Source organism: Apaloderma vittatum, unplaced genomic scaffold (assembly GCF_000703405.1).
Source record: "Apaloderma vittatum isolate BGI_N311 unplaced genomic scaffold, ASM70340v1 scaffold10613, whole genome shotgun sequence".
NCBI classification, from domain to species: Eukaryota; Metazoa; Chordata; class Aves; order Trogoniformes; family Trogonidae; genus Apaloderma; species Apaloderma vittatum.
Window position 1 is genome coordinate 33,656 of NW_009706449.1, and position 18,850 is coordinate 52,505.

General features: G+C 43.0%; 1 protein-coding gene across 1 annotated transcript in view; it reads right to left on the bottom strand.

Moving 5' to 3' along the window:
* Positions 1-18,850, bottom strand: part of LOC104271201 (usherin-like) — a 136,602-nt gene that overhangs the window by 4,287 nt on the left and 113,465 nt on the right. The window contains exons 27-33 of the mRNA XM_009865805.1: positions 7,614-7,823; positions 5,537-5,725; positions 5,287-5,306; positions 4,789-5,042; positions 2,746-2,922; positions 1,969-2,052; positions 79-323 (exon numbers count right to left, since the gene is read on the bottom strand). Coding sequence (XP_009864107.1) covers positions 79-323; positions 1,969-2,052; positions 2,746-2,922; positions 4,789-5,042; positions 5,287-5,306; positions 5,537-5,725; positions 7,614-7,823 — 1,179 coding nt within the window. The remainder of the gene's footprint in view (positions 1-78; positions 324-1,968; positions 2,053-2,745; positions 2,923-4,788; positions 5,043-5,286; positions 5,307-5,536; positions 5,726-7,613; positions 7,824-18,850) is intronic.

Genomic DNA, 18,850 nt, shown 5'->3' on the forward strand with positions numbered 1-18,850 from the left:
GTGGGTGTGTGTGTGTTTGGGAAGGCAGGTAGAAGTATAACATAATGTCTACAGAACACTGCATTTTACCAGACGTACTGGATGGGTTTCACCTGATGAGTACACGCTCATTGGTGATGTTCTTTTCTGGAGTGGAACTAAAGGAGGTCTGTCTCGTGCATAGGGTTGCTTGTGGACTTTCCTCTGAAGAATTAATGAGAGAAGAACAGCCAAGAGGATCAAACCTAGAACTACCATCAACACTGCAAACCACAACTCATTGTAGAATTTTGCACGTTTGGAGTCGGCTTTGTCCTTCTCTCCAGGTGTTGTCAAGATCAGACCTGTAAGAATCAAGAGGGATTAGGGGAGAAAGGGAATGTTATTTCAGAAAGCGTTTAACAATATGCTATCCCTTTTCTTGCTAATAAATTAGACAGAAATTTAAGTAATTTTGTCATCATGTGCTTATTTGCACTTATGTTCAAGGTGGCATAATGGTTCAATATGCTAGCGGGCTATAATAAAAAGCTTACTACCCTCAAGAGACCCTGCTTAAAGTTCTGGCATTGCTGCTTAGGCTGGAAATCACCACTGCATCAGCAGCTCTTGAGAAAGGAGGAGGTGGAGGTGGAATGTGAGGAAAAAAAGGATTCTCCAAGTAACCTTGAAGAGCAGAAATTACTACTGTAATTTCAGAGTGGTACAGACAGAGGACACTCTCCCCAGCACTGTGTAGTTGCAGGCCTGTGTAGTTAAAAAGAGAGAGGGAGGACGACTTAACCGAGATGAGTGGTAAATTAATACAAAAGCCAACAACACAAACATTTTTTTTGTCCTTCCCCCACCTGTTAGAAAAAAAAGCAATTCCTTGGTTGGCTTCGCTCATATACAACACCAGTGTAAGAAATCTCAGTTACGGGATTTCTTGAATATTTACAATCCTACATGTGTATCCAGACTCTTAGCTAAGGAATTTCCGTCACCTTTGCTTGCATGCCTCCTCTGCAAGTGGCCTGTGGTGCTGATCAAGTTTGCAGTAGACTCTGGGTACAAGCAGCAATCAAAAAACAAAGGAGCAGAGTGCAGAAGGTGATGGATATAGAGCAACTGGGAACATTTTATAATGCCTTTACAGCAGCTTTGCTTGAAATTCTGCAGCAGGATGGAGTGAGAGCATGAAAAGAGATGTAAAGGAAGTGCAATGCAAAGAGTAATTGTAAAGGCAAGGCTCATCTGTTTTAAGAAGCTCGACAGGATGCAACTCAAAAAATAAATTTTAAAACCACTATGTCAGTTAGAGATGGTTCGAGCTTGTATTTGCTTCCCAGAAAACTAAGGAGTTAAAAAAAAACCTTCAACTTTTTACTGGTAGGCATCTACTACTGTCAATGGACAGCAATTAACTGGGTGTCACCACACCAAACTCCCTCTCTTCCACAAAACAAGCGAAGGCCTTGTGGACAGAGGGGAGACAGCAGGTGTTATAAACCGGGTCCTGACAACTGAAACTTCAGAGTCTGGCTGGTTGGTCATATGAAAGAATCAAGTGGATGCCCATTCCTGGGGTGGGTAGGATGCAGGGAGAAGAGAGGATATGTCTTTTTGTTGTCAAACTAAGGAGGAACACAGGAGGACAGAATTAGAATTCAAGGTAGTCTTAATTTGGAAATAATAAAATCTGGAAGAGAGCAGATTCTGTTCAGCAAGATAAAGCAGTATGTTTTAGAGCAATATAATTATGTGAAAATAAAAAAAAAATACTATGTGTCTGGAGAGAGGATCTGAATCTGATTGTGATGCAGAGGAACAGAAATCCATCCATGGCAAAAAAAAGGCACGTTACCTACATACCTCATACCCTATGGCACTAAGGAATGCTCTGATCCTGCAATGAGATGCCATCCTGTCTTGCATGCACTATATACCAAATTTCTAACATAAACACATAAAACGAATGGTTGCTGGGTAATTTCTTCCCATATTTACCAAGTCCATCTCCAGCGCTGTACTTGATGACCGGCGTCACAGCACTCCCTTCATCGGTGATGCAGGTCACTTGAAACAAAAAAGCTGAGCAAAAAAGGTTAGAAAATACTGTCAGCAGGGGAAATCAAAATTCTATAGGTGCTGCGTTTTTGCCATGACCCTCCAGCAGAGATGGCCAGGTCTGAGAAAAACCAAGGTGGGCATAGCACATCATAACCCACCAGAGTCCCAGATCAGAGCCTCATAATCCCTTATACATGTGTATTGAACTTCCAAAACTATGAACCATAGCAGAACAATTTTTTCTTTCCCTTTTTTTTTTTTACAAATTATTTTTCGCCCCTGTTGACAGGGTTCTTTTTTTTATTTTAAAACCTGCAAGTTTCTAATGAGAAACTGCGTTTCAAACATGGCTGATTCCAAAAGCTACTGACTTAATTTGATTCAAATGAAAATTTGTGTCTTCTCTGAAGCTGAAGATTTCCATGTATTCCCCAGAGCACAGCCCTGAAGAGCGTAATTGCAACGCAGCTCTAGGATTTGGGAAAGCCTGACCCTCATAATGAGCCAGAGCAGTCTCACCCAGTCAGGTACAATGTTGAAGAGCTTAGGTCCAAGGATTTTTGTTTCAAGCATCTGCTTAGGTGCACTTCAGTGTGTCTATGGTACACACCTATGCTCTTAGCTTGGGATGGTCATAGGGAGTTTAGCTTAAATTTAGCCCACAATAATATTAATTTAGCTCAGCAGAGAAAGCTATAGGAAATGAAAACTGACTTTTGTCAGATGTCCTTGGTAAATACAGCTCGGTGTCAAAGCCACTGTAGATGCGCTGCCCACTCTCAGTTAACGCGTACTCCTTCAGGCGGCCGTTCAGTACAAAAGTGCGACTCCAGTCTATGTGGATGGTGGATAAGTTGCTGACAACAGAGAACGGAGCCATGTACCGAGGTGCTGCAACAGAAGGAGAAAAGCTTATTTCTAGCCAACATGCACTAGCGAGTTACACAGCACAGAGAAAGAGGCTTTGCATGATACAAGCGCTCCGTCATTTGCACTCCTTCTCTCTCTCATATACGTGTGTATGGGTAGGGAAAATATGAAAACAGAAAGATGCTGTAGCATGCCAGCCACTACCCTGAGAAAGCAAAAATATCTCACATAGCTAAAATAGAGACATAGAGCTCCCTTCCTTTGCCTTTGTGTACATGGTACAGACACTAAAACTGTATAAATTAAATTCCAGCTTAAGATGGGGTCAGGGAGATGCAGGAGGTTGCACAAGCTCAGCTGCAGCATGCTGGGCTGTGGGAACTGGACCCAAGGAGGACTGTTTTGCAAGCCCCAAGAAATTGTCCAAGATCATCTTTTAAGACATGCACATAGATGAAAACATAGGGTTTTGGAAAAGCAAAAGCAGATGGCAGGCAGAGAGAAAAGAAACTCACTTCAGGGAGGAAGTGCTCATCAGTTGGGCTCAACAGCTTGCTCTCAAAAGACTTCATCTAAGTTTGAGTTGGTCCTTTCTTGTGGCTTTGCCACTAAGCCACATGCCCAATGTATGCTGGCTTGTTCATAAGAAAGATGCTTGTCCAGCTGCACTTTGCTGCAAATAGCCCCCTGACACTAAAGCAAGCCTTCCAGGCAAGGAGGAAGGGCACATTCAGAGTGACTTGGGAGACCTGGTGTGGAGAGGTCAGCAAGGCAAGAAAATCAAGACTGAAAGAGGAGGGATACAGACCCCGTGGGCAGGGGTTCAAAAATGGCTTTCAAACCCTTTTGTTCTGTGTATCTCACCAGTTCCTTACGAATTTTCTCCATTTGAATGTTCGTTATCATGTTCCAGCTTTTTAGTTTGCAATTTAATAAAACAGAACTTCAGAGATAAGAACTGTGTTCCTTTTGTCAGTGGTGATGTTAAAGAAAATCTGGGGCTGTTCCACCTGAAATTTTCAGCTAAGGGTGTAGCAGATGCATTTTTAGTAATTACTAGGCAGAATGACCAAATGATGCAAAAGGCATTTTTAGAAAGGTGATTCTGAAATCCTGACACAAGACAGTATGGTAAAAAGTGAACATCCTCTTTGCCCTGACCTGGCAGGCTGAGGTGAAATGTCCATCTCATCCATTATGGTGCTACAGCACTATAGATCTTTTTAATAAAAGCTGATGTTAGACTACTACAAATTTAGTTTTGATGGCAAAATCTATTCTGACTGTAGGCGCAGGTCCTGCATGTCTGATTTCCATGCAGACCACCACATGGCCTTAAAGTACTGCCTGTGGTGGTTAGATAGATAGCAATGAATTCTTACTTCAGTGTCAACGAGGATCCAATCATTCAGATGACATCCAAGGAAAACTCTCATGAGCCCCCATGAGGCAGAAGTGTGGCCTGAATTAGGACAGCAAGATTGTTTCTGAAAAGGATCACCAGGCTTTTCCGAGATCTCCTCTTTTCCCAGGGATTATTTACGGCAGTGTATTTATTACTACACGTCACTTTTCCTGTAATACTTGAACATTTGATGTTCTGCAGCTTTGCTGCCCATTTTCAGTAAAATAAAAGGTTTCCAGGCCCCCAGAATTATGGATGTGATATGAGATGATGAGCAAAGAAATATTTTGGAAGGAATGAGCAGTCAAGCCCCAGAGCAGAATTTCAATGAGTGGACAGCAGAGGCACAGCGACTGGGGACACAGAAGAGCAGGTTTTTGAGGACTTCATGCTTCAGAGAGGTGGAGAAGTCACCTGGTGCTAGGTAGCCCCATGCATCAGAAGCGAGCACTGCTGATGGGTGAACCGTTTCTCATACTCACGCTCCTTTTCCGTCGTGAAACCAATCCATTCTGAGGCACTGCTGCCAACAGAGTTGTAGGACACGACTCGCAGGTTGTAAGTTGTGTAAGGCTCCAGGTTGGACACGTTGGCACTCTGTCCGTTTCCTGTATACTTCACCTCAGTTGGGCCAGGACTGCAAGCCTTCGCTGCTGGTTGTAGGTTTAGGGGACAAGCCATATACACATGGAGCTCGTAGCTGAGAAGAAGGTTGGGATTTTCATTAATCAAGAGCCTTAACACCATAAGAGCCAATCATACATTTCATCCTAATTGCTGTATGTCTGACTACCAGAGGAGAGAATCCTGATCCTAGTTTTTCTCTTGGGGATTTTGGCCCCAGCTGTAAGATGCCTACGAGCAACTATGGTTGTAAGTCATGCCCACAATGAAACTGTTGATGCCTGTTACCTTGCTGCTCACTTCTGCCAGCTGAGCTCAACTTTCTGGCTGTGCAACCACAGCTGTCATCCAGTTACCTCCACTCCCCCAAACCTTGCTCAGAATAAAAGCAATTGTTGTGTGGAAACAACTCCCAGACAGTATTCAGGCCACAGGGGCTATCACCAAGGCAGAAAACGAAGAGCACAGCTGCCATAGCCTTCAGGTGCTCTCAGCCCTGCTATTCCACCTCAGATTGTTCTGCCAGCCCGCCTAGCTGGCGTGTGCAGGTTTGGCTGGGTGGCATCTCCTACCTGGTGACTATGCCGTTGGGTGACTGCAAAAAACATTCCTGGAGGTCACGGCGCGGATCTGCGGAGGGGGCTGCTCCGAGGGTGGAGCTGGCTGCGTGGTGATTTGGGCCATGGGTCCTTTGCTGCAACAGTTGAAACAGGTGCAGGCCTCCACGCCAATGGAGTAGGTGGTAAAAGGTTTCAGCCCATGTATTGTCTGCTGGGTGGCAGTCCCTTCTGACAGCTATAAAAATTAAGAGGGAACTTGTCACAGCTTCAAGCACCACAAGTACTAAATAAGAGTTATGGAGGTGAATTAACTCCAGAAGAAGATGGGCACAAGGTTCTGCATGTCCTTTAAGTCTGACATTAATGCAGCTGTTGTGTGCTGGGAACTCTGCATTCATTTTCCTCTCATTATAAACTTAAAGGGCACCGATCAAAAAGAAAAGACCACATCATCAGTGGCCTCACAGACATCTTGAGTTGAGCTGTGATCATTGCATGTTGACTTGCAAATGTCATCCTCAGGAACAGAGAAACAGAAAACCTTTAAGGAGAAACTCTGGGATAAGGTGCACTGAAGCAAAAAGAAATTAATACAGAAAATAGCTTCATGGTAAGTGTGCAAGTAAATACTTCTGTATCTCACAAGCTTCAAAATGGATACAGGAGGCAGCACTGGACCAAGTGGTATCAATGTGTCTGGTGGGTCAGTTTACTCATGCACAAGAGAATGTGCTCTCTGGTAGGTACCTCTAAGTTGAGGGCCAACATGATGCTGCTCTGCATTGAAATGGCCGTGGTGCCAGGCAAGCCTGTCAGGAAACTCTCCTACAGTCACCAAGGGAGACCTGGCAGTTCTGGCAAAGAAAACGGTGCCCTCATTCTGAAACTGCTCACAGGAACTGCCACTTCACCTTGTTGCTGTAGTCATTTGCAAGTATATCTTCTTACATAAAATAAATAAAAATATGTAGAGAACACCAAGGGGCAACATCTGCTCCCATTTGGCAGCATGTGATTTAGCAGAATGCAGCAAAAAACAGGAAGGAAAGAGTCAAGCAAGCAAAGGAAAGGACTTGGTACTTCTTGATGCCAAGCCCAGAGCTGAACAAGCAGCACGGCATGTGTGAGGAGGTGGAAATGGAGGGTCATGCAGGCACCAATGGGATGAACTGGCTGAATCAGACATGGACACAGCCAATTGCACTGGAAGGAATAAATGTGTCGTGTGCAATTGGTAGGCAGCTGAGGCTCATGGAAAGGACTGATGACCAGGGAAGGTGTCCCTAGCATTTCCAAGCTGAGCAAGATGGGATAAAGGAAAAAAAGCCCATACAAATATATACTTGTAAAAAAAGATAAAACAGATAGTATTACAGACAAAAAGTACTAAAGTATTGTGCATTGATTTGGTAGTAACTGTTCCAGGCACATTCTACAGCCTTAACCTTTCTTTATTTTATAACTCCCATTTTACAACTCTAATGAATCTCTGTAGGTTTCCTAAGCAAAGACCAGTCATTTCTGGACACTTAATATGTCTAGGCTGACACATCAAACAAAGAAGAAGCTGTTTGGCTGCTTCCACTATTCTCCAGTGCTTTATCATGAAATACTTCTTACCAATGTGAATGATTTTAAGGAAGATCGTGTACAGCACTTTCTTCTGAAGTTCAAATCTGTAGGCTATCCAAAGCACACAACCACTTCCTAATGGCTGCAGTTCCCACCTGCACCATTTGGATTGGCAGGAGCTGCCTGGAAGTTATTTGTTTGGATGGTTAGCTGCCCCTGAAAAATACTTCTGACTTCCATCACATTGTCACAGCACGTCACCGTGGAAAAGAGTTTAATGATGTTAGTTCCTTGAGAAGCACATCCTGCTCTGGCAGGGCGGTTGGACTAGATGATCTTTTGAGGTGCCTTCCAACCCCTAACATTCTGTGATTCTATGATTTAGATGAGTGAAAGCACTGGTGGCACTTTAGCCAGAAGCATTGCAAAACTGTTAAAAATGGGAGAAGAAGACAGTCTGCAACCAACAGTAGCAGCTTGTAAGAACAAAATTGCTAAAGCTAGAAAACAAGCTCCAATGGAAGTACAGAAACAGTGCTGACAATACTCACCACCACATCAGTCCCTCTGGTATCATTAGAAAACAGTCTGTAGATACTGACCACCCCATTTGGCTTAAGAGGGGGGCTGATGTTCACCACGGCCACTGTGGATGCCACCGTCCCGAACTGGGGAGCTCCCAGGCCCTCAGGAGGGGCAGGACCTGTCCGGCAGCGGGACCAGCTGCTTGGTGTCCGGCCTGCCGAGTTCACCGACCACACCTTCAGCACACAAAACCAGAGAAATCGTTACCAAAGTACTCAAGCCTACAAAACATTCTTGGTGTAGCCAGGGATGCCACTGTAGCTGTACCGACACTGAGAAAAACACAGCACAATGACACCCGTGCAAAATGACCCTTGACTGCTTTCCAGCCCCTGTGTTGACCCAGTGACTTTCTAACAGAGGAGCAGACTATTCCCCACTGCTGTCTTTAGGAAAAGGAGGCAGATTTCGTGTCTTGTATGTCCTTGTGTCTTTTTACCAAGAAGATACCCAAACACTGTATGCATCATACCATGCAAAGAAGACTCCTTGAGAAGCTGTGATCAACAATGATCATGTTTTCAGACATCTGAACAAAAATACTGATATCCAGTCCTGCCAATCTCTCCCTTCCACCCACTGTCTTCATCTCTGCAAGAAGCTCCTATGAATTCAGCCTGGCATTGTGTGACATTGAAGTTATGCACACCTTAACTTGATTGCACAAGCCAAGCTCTGGTTACTCTTTAAACCTGTAAAGTTTTACACGAATGTCCCTCTCTTAAAAATACTGATGTATTAGTCATTTGGCAACATTTTCTGTAATCCGTAATATAAATAAAGCCCATTAAAATGTACAATTAATTCAGCATGTCTCATTTACTTTCACGACAACATTTGTTTTATTGCATGAGCACAATGGCAACGGCTTCAGTTCCAAGATTTCAAAATTTAGCAGCTTGAATTAGGCCTGATTAAAAAACACATGCCTCTATGAACTATGCCTACTGATTTTGTAAGCTTCCCAAAACCAGAGTGATCTGCAGACTACATAAAACTCAGCACTTATTAAACACATTCTCCAACAAATCTGCATGAAAATTAAATTTTGTTTTCATCAAGGAGTGAATAAACATATGGAAGGATGTATAATCTTATTTATCACAAAGCATTTGTATAATTAAACACGAATATCATAAAAGGTTGCCTTAGGTCGTCATTTGCATGAGCAAGTAATTTGTAGAATGTCAGGTACAATAGACAGAATAGATGGATGCGTGAGCGTATAGGGTTAAATTAGGCTCAATATTAGCCAAACACATAGTGATCAATCAGAATGATAGATCTAAATGGCAATACAAGAGGACTCTCTGAGCGATTTTTAGTGTAAGTATTCCTTAGTAAGCTTTCATGTCGAGCAGTTCTAACTACAGTAAAACATATTCTTACATGATCTACTCTGGGCAGAGGTCCTGAGGAAGCAGATGGAGGGACTTTGCCTTAAAAGAAAAAAAAAAAAAGAAAAAAAAAAGAACAAAAGAAAAAGGAATTTTGGAAATAAGAGTTCTTCGAAACTGACCCCAGCTTGCGATACTAAGTTTCAACACCACAAGACACTTCACAAGGAGCATGGGGGAAAAAAAAAGGCCAAAAAACCCACCACAGTGGCTTTGAAGAGTGTGGTTCTGCCAATTACAAATCCAAAGTCCCTGCTTGATTCCATCAGTAACGTACAATACCATCCAGTGAAATACTGCATAAGTACAGTTGACATCCTACCATAAAAAGCTCAGCCGAAGCACTTTCATTTTCAGTAAAACCAGTAATACATCTCTATTGTGAACTTTTCATACAGTCGAACTCTGTTCCCTTTACTGCAGTGGGTCAAACCCTTTATCTCAGTTCAGTTCCAGCTGCTAAAAAGATTTACCCACAGTTGTTCATTTCAAGGGGCACATTTCTTTGTGGAAAGAATAAGCCACATATGGAAAGAGAAGCTCCTGAGTGTGCCACTGGCATTGACTCAGCACTGACCTGAGCTCAAATGCTTCAGTTATCTCCGGGCTGTGGCCTTAATGAGTACGGAGCACAACAGTGTCGGTCCTGACCTGCTGAGAAAGCTGGCCACAGCAAAACTGAAGGTGATGGGTTAGGAACAGAGGCTTCCTGTGTAGCACAGGAATTTGGCTTCTGGTTAGGATCCCCTAGGAATTTCAGAGGAGAGAGGGATGCAGCTCACTTGGGAAGCAGATGTCGCACTGAGGGTTGGATGGAGACATCTTCCTCCATTGATCCCTCTCCTGTCATCGGTGCCTGCACCTGGTCTTTCAGAAAACAAGCTTTATTTCAGACAAACAAGGGCACTTCCTTTCAAAACACAGTCTTAAGACAAGAGAAAAAGGGGATGCTCATCCCTTTTCCTACCACGGTGGTTAAAGGACTCCTAGAGGAGGCAGAGAATTTAGGTTCAATCACATGCTCCAATAGAAGCAGTAAAACATTCAGCCACCCAGAGTGGGAATGCCAAAGCAGAAGAACCATCCTTGTACCTGGGGTGCTCCCCGTGCTCCCTTTGGGGCTGTTTCACTTTGCATGAACACAATGAAATAAAGCTGTCTTGGGCAGAGCATGAGCAAGAAGGAGCAGACATGGTTCTCAGCCTAGCCCTTCCTCAGAGAGGTGGGGGGGGGCTGAGGTTGCAGCTCATCCCTCAGACCCCACATGCCTGTCCCTCTTGCAAAAAGGCCAAGATCGTGGCCACATGTGTGTGGGCCTGACAGACAGGCATGCTCTGAGCACGCCTTCTAGACAGATACCAGCTACTCTGTGCTGCCCAGACACATTTCCAGCAGAAAACCTCTAGGTATCTGTGAAACTCTCTAACACCAGCTTCTGAGACAGCTGTGACAAGTAAGCAGGACTTCTAAATTCAGGATTTACACTGACCTAAGCTGGATTCGCTTAACTCCCTCTGCTTCTGCTCAACCATCTGTAAAAGCATGGATGGGTATACAAATATTTCCCTTTGAGAACCGCTGTCCAAGTAAATCCTGGTCAGCATTTGGAGACTCAGAGCAGTAAGTGCCCAGAAGTGACTGCAGATGGAAATGCTGATGTTTAGCCGCTTCCTTGCATGAAGAAATGGGACAGCATGGCACAGAAGCTACCATGAGGAGAGCCTATTAAAATCGGAGGTCTGGCCATGACTCCTCAAAAAGTCACCACAAAATGGTCACAGCTAAAAGCTGTTGCCTGGCTAGCATGGTTAAACTGAAATTTCACAGTTTGGATTTTTGTAATAAGCTTTTTAGGCTCAGAAAAATTCCTTCTAAATTGTGATATAATCAGCACAAAAAATATTTAGCAGCATTCATATGGAAACGTAAAGAGCTTAACAGGCAGCAGTATTACCTGCTACTTGTGATGTAAGAAGGTTATAAAAGAGCACAAAGGAACAGGGGGCAAACAAGAAACACTCACATCTCAGGGACGCATTGAATGGCAAAACATAGGCAGCAGAAAGCAAAAAAAAGTTTCTTATAACTTGACTTTCTGAATATACTGCCTCCAAAAGCATTTAGTCTGACATCATGGTGCATGGCAGCACCCTGCCAAGAGAGGTACTGCACTGTCCAAAAAAACCCAAGAGAGGGCTCCAAAATGAGCTGCACGGGGTTACTACTTAAAATGCTTTATCAATCTGCTGGCCCCTGGCCCAGATTGCACTTTGAAGTGTAGCCAGAGAGAGGAAACCTCTCTGGAGACTGTATATTTAGAGGACTGAAGAATTCCAGTTACAGGTAACTATGCTTGTTTTTTCCCATCACAAATGAGCCTTCAGAGATCTCTGCTCCTGGAAGAAACTGGTGACCAGCTGTTACTCAAAATGACCACAGGACAGCAAGAAGGGGCAAAACGTATGAGGAGCAGGAGGGGAAGTGCTATGAAGACAGCCACAGCCTTACCACAGTGAGCCCAGCCTGTTCAAGCTTAGTAAAGCTAAGTAACAAGTCCTGTCATAAAGGGCAACAAAATCACAATGGCCCTTGGGTGTAGATGCAAAAAAACCATAGTATTGGAGAGACAGTGGAAGAGTCCCTTCAACTGACTTACTCCATTCCTGAGACACATAGGTTCACCTGCTGCAACACTTTTGAAACCCCAGGTCCTTAGCAAGGAAGGTATGTTTTAAACTGAAGATTTTCTTTCATCAAATTGAGATCATATTGAAGGTATTTACTCCATGCAGGAGATAGAAGGGGGAACTGAGGCAAACAGCTAGATATAAGCTTCCACAGGTCCTCCAACACTGCAGCACAAGAAAGGCACTAGAAGAAGAAAAGCAATGATAGGCCGGGTGGGCACTATGGCCTCACTGTGATGAAAAAGAGAAGGTGAAGAAGCTGCCAAAATAAAGCACCCAAATTGCCCATGACAGGGAGGGTGGATTAAATGATCTCTAAGGTCCCTTCCAGCCTAGGCCATTCTATGATTCTATGAAATTAAGCCCCAAGACAAAGTTAGTCCAGGATGAAGGCAGAAAACACTTCCTCAAAACAAAAAAAAAAGCAGTCCCTAGATCACATAACTCCAATTACATGAAGAAGCACAGCCATGGCTGACTGAGCAGAAGTTTGGCAGAGGACGTTGAGGTGCACCAGTGCCTACCAGCTCACAGCACTCCCATCTCAGACCTGGTTCCAACAATGTGATGGGGACTATGGCTGCACATACAGGAGCCAAGCAGTAAGGTCACAAGTGGGAATCCTCTCCTCTCCTGAAAAGGGGAGAATGGGGCAGCCTATGAAGAATGAGAAACTCCTCCTTACTGGAGAGGTCTTGTTCACTTCTGCTGAAGCACGGAAAGGCAGCCGCAGACAGATGGCTGGACTGGCTGGCAGTAGCTTGCCTATCTGAAGGCAGCAGTGCCAAGCTCCTGCTGACTTCCCAGGGCAGGGAGAGCTGGGATCTTCTCCTTTGCGTGGAGGCCAGATGCTGCCCATCCCTTCCAGCTTGCAGGAAATCAGCAGAAAGGAGAGAAAACAAAAAAGCTGACCACTGACCGACAGTGATTCCTGACTCCCACCCCATCTGATGGACACTGTGCATCATATCGCTTCATGCTGCAGTTAATCTGCATTTAATCACAGTTGCCCCTGTGAAGGACAAGATCTCAGCTCTGAATGTGGCAGCAGCTTGCACTGAGCTCCTGCAGGCACTCAGGAAACAGCTTTTTGCCTTAAAAGAAAAGCCTCATTAGTAAATCACTACTTACCTGTGGCTTTGAGCACTGCTTAGAGCCGTAGGTAGTGCTGTAGGTTTTAGAGAATGACAGGGTGAGACCAAGGCACCCCTTTCACGTGTACACATAATTCTTTACTCCTGTAAGAGACAGGTAGGACTTGGGTCTCTGCCCTTAGGGCATCCATGGATTGCATACACCTGTGACTACGAGTCTTTCTAAACAGAATTTGTTGCTGACACTGTTCAGCACATGCTGAGAGAGACAAATGGTAGCAGAGATGAGTTTGTACCACTCTTACCTTTCTAGAGCTGTTTCATGGAGGTCACAAAGACACAGTGCTACTTTGAGACTTTGCTTTGGACTTCTTGACACAGATCTGTTCAATTTTTAACCTTACACTTACATAAATACAGAGTTTTCACAGCGTAATTCTCTTCCAAGACAGAAAGACACACAAGGGATATATAGGGTACAACATCAGTAACTTCAGAAACACAGCACCCAGTTTTTCTACTGTTCGAACAGCATTCTGCAAGAAAATTGAAGAGTCCATAGTCTTGGCTGGTCAGAACAGCTCCCTCTCTCACTTCACAAATCTTCTCATCAGAACTGACCGTCCTGCAATCTGGGTCGTTTGGAGATACTTATGCAATGTCAGCACTGCTCAAAGCACAAAGCTTGTCTACTGAAATTTAGCATTCAGCATTAGGATAATGTATTCACATGTGGGCACTGCAGTGGCAGGCAGGTATTAGCAAAGTAGAAAGTTTCAGAAGTGGTTGCAGTCTATGGGGGACAAAACAAAGGCAAGGGAAAGAAAGTATCATGTCTACCCGTGACTAGGGGTACAAAAAGATAGTAAACAAATGTATGCTTCCTGATTGCCCATCTTCAGATCCATACTTTTCCCTCTTCATCTCCAGTTAGCATCCTTAGGGAGGCCATAAACATATAATGGGATAGATTTTAGGTCAAGTCTTCTAGCACTGTGATAATTTGAGCCTCCTAACATTGCTATTCATCTCCACTGTTCAAATGCTAATAATAGAAGTACTAAACCCATTCTGGGGAAAGGAAAGGGAAAAACAGGCAAACACTTTGAAATTTAGACAAAATTACCAAATTCTAAAGGAAGCTCTTTTCATACAACATAGAATAGCACCAGTAATTAACGAGCGATGTAAACAGGTTTAACTCTAAAAGGTAGAAAATTAAATAATTTGTTTTCTATGGGTATATAATGAGATAGTTACCAAATTCCCATGAGAGAGATAAGCAGATATTAAAAGGTCTTTCCAATACCTGTAATGGCTAAGGGCAACAGCTAATTCAATAGATTCGATCAAAATCACCACTTCTTTCTCTGCTTCTGATTTATTACTTTGGCTGTAGTTAGTCATCACTCATTTTAGTTTGCTCTTCAGCAGTCATAAATTCTGCCTCATAAATAAAAAGATACAATCAAGGAAATCATATCAAGTCGTCTACAGCCCTGGCGTATATTTTTCCCTGGTGCTCACACTAATGTCTTTCTAAAGCAGAGTTTGCCATGGTTTTGAATATGTCAGATTGCGATTTACCAAGAAGCATCTTGCAAGAGTGGTGCTGTAACAGTCTCACAGGTAATTCTGGAACTTAACAAAACCTGTCTAATACCTATACTTAGCTTAATGAACAAAAATCAAGGTTTGTTGCATCAATGCACTGTTTATACATTTAGGATGGTGTTGACAACAGACACACAGTGCCTGAAGTGGGGCTTAATGAAAGATATCGCATGGTTTCAGATTGTCCTTCTGCCCCCTGTGTAGCCTCTGTCAGGGGAAAGAAAGCGTCTTGTTCTGCAAAAGGTTATTTAGAGTAGGCGTGACCTTTACAACCCTGAAAGAATATAGTGATAGCTGCTTTACTTTTCAGAAGCTGAAGCGAAGCTCGGTAGCCTAATGCAGCTGTAGTGTGAGAAACTCTCTCTGCTTGGAAGCAGGGAGCACAATGAACCTTATATGAAAAGGGAAAGTCTTCCAAAGAAAACAAAGAGGGGATAACAAGCAGTGAGTGCAAGAAAGAACTACTCTTTATTTTATGCCACTACTTTGTAGTTCATCTTTCTGTCAGGGAGATGAGAAGAAACAGGGAATTAAAACAATGAAAAGGAGCCAGATATGAGGGATATTACAGATGGATGGCTACTCATCACTGGCCATTCACAAAACCAGTTTCACCCCATTTTAAGCTGCAGAAGTCACGGAGCTGTTTGTCAGTAACTAAGGAGCACAAACTGGAGCTCAGATAACTATTTGACAGACAGGCTGGTAAACCAAGTGTCAATCTTATCACCACTGAAAAGTGACTGAGGGGGCTGACATATTCTGCTCTCTGTGTCAGTCCTTCCTTGATCGTGATGACTTTGCATCTACTTTTTTCTCTTTAGCTCTCCCAAGCTAGAATATACTTTGGTTTCTCTTTGAGAGCACAAGATGGAGGACCTAAAACATATTTTTCCTGGTATATCTTGGGCTGTTTCCTAAGACACTTCACTTGGCTGCAGTAACTTTCTGAATAAGGACAATCCTACTTTTCCGTCTTTTACATGTTCTGTCCGCTGCCAAATGGAAATAAGGATGTGTCCTAAACCAGGAAGACATTAAGACATTGATCTAAGGAAGCAGTCTTAAATATTAACAATTAAGTGCAATTGCGGAGGAGTGATGTTACACTTGCACAGAAATCACACCATACTTTGACAGCTCTGCTTTGCAAGAAGCACTAAATGCCACAATTCTCTATTCAAAAGGGCCTTCTCTTAGCAGAGAAAAAACATCTCTGACTCTATAGGTTGCCATATGGTAACATTGCATACCATCCTCAATAATTCCTGAGAAGGGACATGCTGTGTTTCAGAGATATTCTAGAAATCAAAAGATTACACTTGCAAACTCATTAGACCTCCTGAGTGATAAGGTTTGTTTAAAGCAGTTTTTTGTTTGTTTGCTTGTTTGTTTTCAGGAGATCGTGCAATTGCATCTGTTTAATACAGCTGAGGATCTCAGGCAGCATTCCGACAAATACCTAAAAGCCCAGATTCTCTAGAAAACCCAAATATCTTAATGTACAAGTAGACCAATAGAGGGAATTTCAAAGATTTAAGCAATTATTCCTAAGTATGGAACAGTAGGCACCTTAGTGACTCTTAAAAATCCACTGAAACCTAGCAGGTGCTAATATGTTTGTGCAGATCTGGCCTTTAAAGAAAAGAAGTGCTTCCCTGAACAACAGTGACCTAAGGGTTTAGGGAGCATAGTCCCTTTGACCCGCATGAGCTCCTAAAGTCACTTCATAATTTCTGAAAGTGCAACTTCTGTGTCTAGTTTTACAAGTCCTAAATATTCAGCTAAAGTTTCCAGGAAAAAAACCAAACACAAAACAACACAACTACAAAAAACAAGACAACAATAAAATCCCACAAAAAAACCCACCAAAAACCTCAAACTCCAAAATCCTCACTTCAGATCCAAAGAAGCTGCCAGAGTTCATTGAACTAAATCTCAATATCTCCAAAAAATGCTGGAGAGAGTCCCGTCACAGTGCTTTGATTTTATCTGCATTCTGCTGAAGGAAATTCAGTTGCATTTAAAGTTTTATGTCCAGTAAACAAGTCTCAAATGGAGAGAAAGCAGAATCAATATCCAGTTTAAGTGAAATATAAATCTGAGTTTCATCAGCATAATAGCAAAAGCCAAGCCCTATACTTAGGGATAACTTTTCTTACAGGCAATATATAAATTGTCGACAATAGAAGGGCTCAGAATAGATCCCAAAGGACTGCTGCAGGTGGCATAAGCAGAAGACAAACATGTGCATGCAAAAACCTCTCATGGTAAAATAAATAGCCATCAGTGAAAAAAAAAAACCCAAAACACTCCAAAATTATTTAAGGTCCCAGTCAACAGCTCAGCCTGGTTATGGCATAGAACCAAGATAGAAAGTGAAGTCTTGAATACAGCACAGTAATCCACAAGAATCTGGTCAAGAAGCTTTGTTTGTTATCTGTCACTGATACTGATAGATCATTAAAAACTTTGGATCAGCAAGGTCTCTGTGGTATCAGCTTCCCAAAATCAGCTTCTGACTGAGATAATTGAAAGTTTGTGCAACTGAGAATATCTCGCAGCCAATCTCTACAACTTCCAACTTGGGAAGTTTTTCTTTATCTAAGAAAGAATCTTAAGTAATAAATAGGGCTTGAGTGTGCTCAATGCTTGCTATTGACTCAGCCCCATCAGCACTTGAATTCACTTTCTTCACAGACCCAGTCCAAACTAGCAAGGAGATCCGGTCTAACAATAATTCTGTGATAAGGAAATTAGAGTAAATGGAGAGCAGACTTCACACTGCTCTACCCAACAGATGGGCCCCACACAGGCATTAAAGGAAAGCTGAAAGAAAAGGAAACCTTAATATTTGTACACAGTAGGACTTAAAACACAAACAGTTCACTCTGAAGCATGCAGTTTCCAGGTAAGCTTTAACAGCTCTTGTCACAAAAGAAGTGACAACTATACCTTTTTATATTTAAACTGCAATCAATTTTCAGGCTTTGAGCACTTATAACTTTTGCTTTGGAAAGTATTATTGTAACATCTTCCATACTGCTAGGTTCAAGAAGACATCATTAAGTAACTGAAGGAAATCAAGTAACATGGACCCGCAATCAGCAACATGAAGCAGTCAGCTCACAGATACTCATCGTTTCTTTCAGCACAAAGCTAACAGAAACACTTCATACTGACATTACAGACATACTGCCAACCAGACACATCTAAAGGGAAAAAAAGAGAGAGGTTTGTGATTGTCAAGCAGAGAAGAAAGATTTTGTGAGTATCGCAGTGACTACACTTTTCTAGTAGCATCCCAGACTCTCTTTTCAATACTTTCAGAATTGTCCCTTCAGAATCCTTTTTTTTTCACCCAGATTAGAGCTGCTGGAACTGATTTTTGAAGAAAGCCACTGCACTCCTTGCTCCAGGCCCTGGGACTCTGACAGTAATGGAGTGAAAGGCAAGGGACACAAGTTGAAACAAGCGAATTAGATGAAAAGAAAAGTAAGAGAGACATAGTCAACAATTGGAACAGGGTGCCCACATAGGCTGTACAATCTCCATCCTTGGAAATGCAAGGATGGAGAACTTGATCCAAAACTCAGCTGGACAGAACTCCAAGCAGCCTGCATTATCTGGACCTGCTTCAAGCAAAGAGTTAGGCTGGGTGCCTTCTGGATGTCCCTTCCAATCTTTGACACATGTAGCAGCTGCATAGAATAACGTGATAAAGCAGCTGTTTAGATTTAATTCTTCATGGTTTCTGGCTACCAAAAAGAACACCATAGTAGCAGTGGAGCAGAGTGACCAAAGAACCTGATCTGTACAGTGCACTCTCATCAAGTTTGCAGATGACACCGGTTGATTTGTTGAAAGGCAGATCTGCCATCCCCAAGGGCCTAGAGGAATGGGTCATCAGGAGCTTTATCAATTTCAGCAAGACAAATGGGAAGTCTTGCTCCTGCAATCCATGCAGCATTACAGGGTAGAGACTGACCAGCTAGGGAGCACCTCTGCTGGAAAGAACCTAGAGGTCTTAGCAGATAGAGAGCTGAACATGAGCAAGAAGTGTAATCTGGCAGAAAAATGGCCAATAGCATCTTGAGCTATTTAGCAGGAGCATGGCCAGACAATTAAAGGAAGTGATTACATGCCTTTACTTAGCATTTGTTCCGTTTTGGCCCCTGAATACAAGAAAGATATTGATAAATTGGAGCAAGTTCAGTGGCAGGCCACCAAGGTAATCAGGGAATAGGAGAACTTGGCCTATGAGGACGAGCTTTGTGTCTGGGGTCTGTTCAGCCTGGAGAAGAGATAGGTTTGGAGGGACTTGCAGTTCCAGCCCCTAGCCACAGGCTAGCAAGAACATGGGTCCAGGTTCCTCACAATGGTACATAGTAGGAGGGCATAACAGAAAACA